This window comes from Bombina bombina, chromosome 9 (genome assembly GCF_027579735.1).
Source record: "Bombina bombina isolate aBomBom1 chromosome 9, aBomBom1.pri, whole genome shotgun sequence".
Taxonomy (NCBI): Eukaryota; Metazoa; Chordata; class Amphibia; order Anura; family Bombinatoridae; genus Bombina; species Bombina bombina.
The window spans coordinates 207,768,193-207,775,319 of record NC_069507.1 but is presented as its reverse complement, the minus strand read 5'-3'; the positions used below and the strand labels follow the sequence as shown (position 1 = coordinate 207,775,319).

Below are 7,127 nucleotides of genomic sequence, written 5' to 3'. Positions count from 1 at the left end.
TCCTTTTCACTGCATTATATGGCTATATAATCTGAGGTATGTGATATATTAGCTTAAAGGTTCATTTGATTCTCTTACAACAAGACCAACAACTTGAATCTAATTATAAGACGCATTCCTTTTGATAAATACTAAAAAGGCATCTCAGAGTTTGCTTAGAACTAACAGGGTTACTCTGCAATTTGAGCACATTAATATAAATTTAAAGCAAAACTTTATATTGAACTTATAAATTAAGTAGTTGCTCAATAATTCAATAATATTTTAAGTCAACATTTAGAGGTAGCTAACAATGTTTAATTACAGTGATTATATGTATTAAACAGTGTCCCTTTACAATTATTTTACTGGTCAAATTGATTTTATAGTAAATAAAAAAATAAATTTTAATTTAGTAAATTACCTTTAAAATGGATATACAAATATTTTACAGTATGAAATGTAAACGACAATCAGTAGGTATGATGAGCTAGCAGGGTAGCAGGGGGGGCAGAGGTTTGCTAAGTGAGATGGGGAGGGAGGAGACAGAATGCTTGGCTTCTGAGCAGGGAATTCTCATTCGGCAGTTCTTCTCTTACAGCAAAGAGGCATGCAGCTCTCCTGTTATAACTGGCATCTGGATGTTAGAAGCACAGTCAGTACTGGAGATATCTATTATAGAGGAAAAGGGAAGTGTGCTAGCATCCCTGATATAGCCACACTCTGTGGGAGGCTAAATCTTTGAGCAGTTGGATATATAAGATGTAGGATGTTCCCTATTTCAAGAATCAAGAGGCAGCCCATTTTTTGGCCGATGAATGCAGAACCACCTCCCTGGATTTGTATGATCCCAGAAACACCTGGTGTCTTTCGGATAGGTGCTGTGCCCCCACCATTTATTTTGTCCTGTTCTCCCCCATCTCCTTTGTTACAGGGTGTACCTGCCTGGCAAATTCCCTGTGATCCTTTCTTGCCTTTGATGTCAGTATCCCCTGCACCAGAACCTGCTGCACATCAGTTTCCTCTTTCAAATGGGCAGGTAAATTTGCTTAGTCTCAATATATGCATGAAATAAAGTAATATGCAAAATACAAACAAGTATTGTGATCTTTCATTAGAAACTATGTATATTTATTTCATTATGCCCTTTAAACTACAGGACGTGCAAAAGATGATTTTAAAACTGCAGAACTTCTGGAAAATCACTCTTTATTAATATGCAGCAGGCTATACTTTACTCTTATAAACAGTAGTGCAGTACCCTGCTTATTATTACTAGGTGCTGCAGTACCATTACTGAATTCGAAAAATTCCCAAATAAAAATTCTCACCAATATATTGCTTTATTTAATGACATGATCAACCATAAATGTGTAGAATACCATAAAGTTTATAGATTGATTTTCATTATATCAGATCAAAATTAAATAAAAAAAAAAATACAAAATACAAAAAAGACTAAAAACCTTGCACATACCTTTAAAAAACAAAAAAACACTTTTAATATATTGTCCCGAAACAATTTATTCCTATTGTCAAAGGATATAATGGTTGGAAGTTTCATAAGTAAAGCCTTTGGTAAATTGCTTATCTGTTTATTTACTTATTAATTGATTTTTTGTTTTTTTTGTACATTAAGTCATTAAAATTGCGAGTTACATATGAAATAATTGTTAAGGTTTTTTGCCTAAGTTCTTATTTCATAAATCCATAAACTGTGAATAAAATGTGTTTGTAAAAATGTTTAATTTTTAGAATAGCCATTATAAAGATGATTGAAAAGTTATATCTTTACTCAGTATTGTGTATCCTTGGGCTGTCTTTTTTGCTTTTTCTTTGAAGTCTTAACTGTATCTATCCAATTTAATGTCATAATGCAAAATGACCACTAGAGGTATCTGATACCTAGGAATATATTTTTGTCTAAGAGTCAGCCAAGCCTCACACATAGGTTTTAAAATAATTTAGTTTTTGCTAAAATTGTTATTATGATTCTGTTAGCATATTACTAGATAGTGTATAAACAGTAATTATCAGTGTATAAATGACATAGTAAAATATTACATGCATGTATTACAAATATTAACAACACTTCAGGAAAAGCAGAACAATTCACCCTAATATTACTAAGCTTCATATAAAATACAATATTGGATACTATAAATGTTTGTTTGATGCACTATTGGGAAAGGGTTTAAATATATCACCAGAAAATCATTGTGAATAATATATTATGATCAAGCTTACCTTCATATATAAACTTAACAACCAAAAATCTTACATTTTTTAAACAAAACAAAAAAAGAAATGTTTTGAACATTTGACAATAAATGCCAAAAACACTTAATATTAAAACCATTATACTATTAGTGCACCACATAATGTTTAACTAATAAATGAATTTCTTAATTAATTATTTAATTAATTGATCAATTGATTTAATTTACTTTAAGTGACATATGTTATTTTAAGTCATGCAAATTTCAAAATATATTACAATATCTTTAATTTAATTGTTTTTTTTTCTATCTTTAACCCCCTTAGTACACAAATGATTATTTTTAAGAATTAAAACAAAAATAACATTATTACTGTTTGTACTTTTTGGAAAAAAATGTTAAATACAGTTTATATTAAAACATGAAGCACAACAGGCTAGTATAGTGCTAGAGCACAACTTGTTTTCAAGGCAGTGTTGTAAAGATTATTATGTTTTATGTACTATGCAGTCATACAGCATGTGGTTAAGTTCGAAGGAGCACCTGCTGGTGATCTATGGACTCAACTCATGAAATAGAGTTTACATAGTGCTGGTGTTTCCTAGCCACAGCTGATTGGTCATGTGTGCTACAAGAAAATAATTTAAAAATAAAAAATGAAAAAACAAACGGTTTACACTTTAAACTGGCTAGTTGCATTGAAGCTTTGAAAGTTTCTAGTTCAGAATTGCATTGTTTATATTTTTACTAGACCTTTGTTAAGAAAATTCTGTGAAGATATGTATATTTCATTATGCCACTGAATATGTGTAATACTACTGTGGACTTGTTTACTTGGTAACATGGTTCTTTTTTAATGGAAACAAGACTCTTTTCAACCATATAACATGCAACTATTATGCATTATTATTACATTGTAGTTAAAGGGTCATGAAATCCAATTTTTTTCTTTCATGATTTAGAAAGAGCATGCCATTTTAAACAACTTTCTAATTCATTTTTATTATCTAATTTGCTTTATTCTCTTGATATCCTATGCTGAAAAGCATATCTAGATTGGCTCAGCAGCTGCTGATTGGTGGCTACAGACAGATGCCTTGTGTGATTGGATCATCCATGTGCATTGCTATTTCTTCAACAAAGGATATCTAAAGAATGAAGCAAATTAGATAATAGAAGTAAATGGGATTATTGCTTAAAATTGTATTCTCTACCTGAACCATGAAAGACATTTTTTGGGTTTAGTGTCCCTTTAATCTCAAAATATTACTTAAAATGCTTTCCTGTTCTATAGAATATATATGTTTTTATATATATTTATATATATATATATATATATATATATATATATATGTGTGTGTGTGTGTGTGTGTGTGTATAAGTGTTATATATGTGTTTATATGTGTATATTTGTATGTATATACAATTACAAATACAAATAACTATATACACATGTATATACACACACACACACACATATATATATAAGTGTTATAAATATATGCAGTTATATTTATATTGTATAAACATATTATATTTTTTAAATGATAAATTCTTAATGCATTCCTTTACAGTGGATAGATTCTCATTCTCCTCCATTGGGATTCTCTCCATCTTCAAGTACGGATTTATTTCCTCTTTTTCCACATATTTACTCATCTACAGTTCCTCCGTACACTGAAAAATGTTGGATTGAAAAGAAAATGTCTAATTGCAAGGTAATTCCCCTTGATATTTAGAAATCGGTTACTAAATTAATTAATAAGTTAGGTTACCTTAAAATGAGGCAGCCATCAAAATGTATATTGATATTCTACGGTTTTGATTTTTAATTTAAATCTAAAAATAAATTATTTTTCACTTAAAAGTTGGTTGAGATACATTTATTTAAGTTACAAAATGTGTGCTTATATAAAATGAAAAAAAAAATTAATATTCTATAGACATGAATGGAAATTATAATACACTAATATTTTGATTAGAACCTTTCCAGTAAAAGCTATCAATATTTTAATAATTGCTTTTACTATGCATTCAGTATGAGGAGCATATGGCCATAGGTTTTTTTGTACTTAAAGGGCCACTAAACCCAAAATCTTTCTTTCATGATTCAGATAGAGAATAGAAATTTAAACAACATTACAATTTACTTCCATTATTTATTTTGCTTCATTTTCTAGATATTCTTAGTTGAAGAAAAAGCAATGCACATGGTGAGCCAATCACACAAGGCTTCTTTGTGCAGCAAACAATCAGCAGCTAGTGATCATATCTAGATATGCTTTTCATCAAAGAATATCAAGAGAATAAAACAAATTAGATAATATAAGTAAATTAGAAAGATGTTTATAATTGCATTCTCTTTCTAAATCATAAAAGAAAAAATGTGGGTGGCATGTCCCTTTAAGTTCAATGGAAGCATGAGGCTTAATCACAAACATTTAGAAAAGTTTATCAACTTATTTATTTAAAACAAATCTATAGACTTTAATGGTGATTTTCTGTTGAAAATCAGTATATAAACATTTCTAAAGGATTCTTATTTTCCCCATGGAGAGAAATCTCTTAAAATCTTTAGGTGCTTTTTTAAGCACTATTTTGCAATGCTAAATGTTGATTTTCTAAAATTCTTTGAGGGACCTCACTGTACTGATGAGACTTTTTGGATAATCCCCTTAGAGAAGATACATTTAGATAAATAAGCCCTAAGTGCACATTTCACATCAGCACCAAAATCACTTCACCATTGGAAAACTGAAACGTTCTACAGGATGAGTACACAAAAGTATTTTTGCTTGATGAAAAAATACTGAAAGGGAATGGAAACTTCAAAACTTTATTTTATTATTTGGATAGAACATATTATTTTAAACAACTTTCCAATTTTCTTCTATTACCAAATTTGGGTCATACTCTTGTTATCCTTTGCTGAAGGAACAGCATTGCACTACTGGTAGCTAGATGAACATATTTAGTGTACCAATCACAAGAGACAAATGTGTGCAGGTACCAATCAGCAGCTTGCTCCCAACTAGCGTAAGATATGTGCATACTCTTTTTCAACAAGAGATACCAAGAGAATGAAGCACATTTGAAAATAGAAGTGAATTAAAAGTGCATTTTCTACCTGAATCATGTAAATTAAATTTTGACTTCCCTATACTTTTGTTTATAATCAAATCTGAAATACATCATTTTCAATTTCATACTCCAATTGAATGCCCCCTTTAGGTGTATGTGTTTGGTATAAAAGAGGCATAATATGACTGTGCACATTATATTCCGCAAATATAAAACATTTCAAGAGAGTGCACATAAAACCTTTAGGAAGGAGCCTTGTAAATTAAAATGAACAGAAAAAAAACAAGCAAAAAAAAAAAAAAAAAAAACAGCCAGAAATCCCAGAGCAAAAGACCATAGAACATAAGTGTAGTGGGAAACATTCAGAAACAGCAGGAATAAAAGTAGAACAAAATGAGTTTTGGAAGGTTTCATATACAGCTGATAAAATAGCAACCTTGTTTTGCAAAGAATGTGTGCAAGGGGAAATCAGTGACCACTAACCTTTTTAGAAAAAATAGATTTACTAAAAGACTCAATACAAATAGGAAGTGTTATTTATTTACCATGAATATAAAATAAAATAAAAATGTCTACCCAGTTGTATCTGAGTATCTGAGCTCTGTAATATATTCACATCCATCTCCTATAGAGATAACTGTAAGAGAGAGAATGTTTTTGTATATTCAGTTCAAATTATAATGCATTATAATGCAGGTGCATAGCTACCCATGATAATGTAGAGCTGTGCTTTTGTTTTGCACTATCAAACAGTATCTGCTTGGAAACTCCTCCAGGGTTGCTAAAATGTGCCAGGATAGGGCTCAAAGTATCTTCTAGGGGGGATCCATAATGAGTCCAGAATGAGTGTAAGCCATTTAAAGATGTCCTTTATTCTACTGAGAATAAATGCTGTGAAAATGAAAAAGTTCTCCACATAAAAGCAATAGAAAAAAAATCTATTATTCATACCTGCTGCCATGTGAATTACATGTAATGGAAGAAATAAATGCTAGCGGTGTTTTCTGCTCTTTAAATAAAACACACTTCTCAGCTGTGGTTTGCATTTCCTACAGTATAATCTAATAACACAATGCTTTAAAAGGTGAATAGCTATGTGGGAAATTTCTGCTTTAACAATCCCTTCCTTGGTATGGCACTAAAATTAAATGTTGAGAGGGAAGTAAATGTTTAAATATAATAAATAAACAAGAAGACTTTGTATTTGCTTGTATTTGTTCACACCCCCTATTTACTAATATAAAACATGTTTAAATTACTAAATAAATTATTGTTATCAAAATACATATGGTGTTTTGATTATATATATTACTGCATAAGGATAATGGTATACTTTCACTAACAGCCTTTTCAGCTTTGCCAGCCTCTACGTTGTCTTTAGACATGTGCGTTTCGATTCGTTCAGAATCCAAATTCGGACAAATTTGTTAAATTTGGAGATTCGGATCGATTTGAATTTCTGAATTACGGTAGTATCGAATCTACCGAATAAATCCGAATTAGTTCGGATTTATTCGGTAGATTCGGATGGCCATGGATTGCACTAGTATTGCACAGTATATTAGGTTATATCACTCTGCTATGGGTTACACCTAATATACAGTACATAATACTAGTCTAATACACAGCACATCCCACCTAACACATACCGAAATTCCAAATTTCCGAATCGAACCAAACCGAATCCAGCCGAATTTATTTGAATCCGAGTTAATCCGAAACGAATCCGAAATGAATTCATTCAAATTTTTCCAAATTCGAATCGATCCGAACCGAAATTAAAAAAAATCCGAATTGATCCGAACCGAACCAAAACAAATTTTTCAACCATGCACAAGTCTAGTTGTC

At 30.6% G+C, this 7,127-nt stretch overlaps 1 protein-coding gene across 1 annotated transcript in view; it reads left to right on the top strand.

Moving 5' to 3' along the window:
- The first annotated feature begins 615 nt into the window (after positions 1-615).
- The window catches only part of TCERG1L (transcription elongation regulator 1 like), a 381,274-nt gene continuing 374,762 nt past the window's right edge, over positions 616-7,127 (top strand). The window contains exons 1-2 of the mRNA XM_053691741.1: positions 616-1,018; positions 3,773-3,916. Coding sequence (XP_053547716.1) covers positions 749-1,018; positions 3,773-3,916 — 414 coding nt within the window. The 5' untranslated portion in view covers positions 616-748. The remainder of the gene's footprint in view (positions 1,019-3,772; positions 3,917-7,127) is intronic.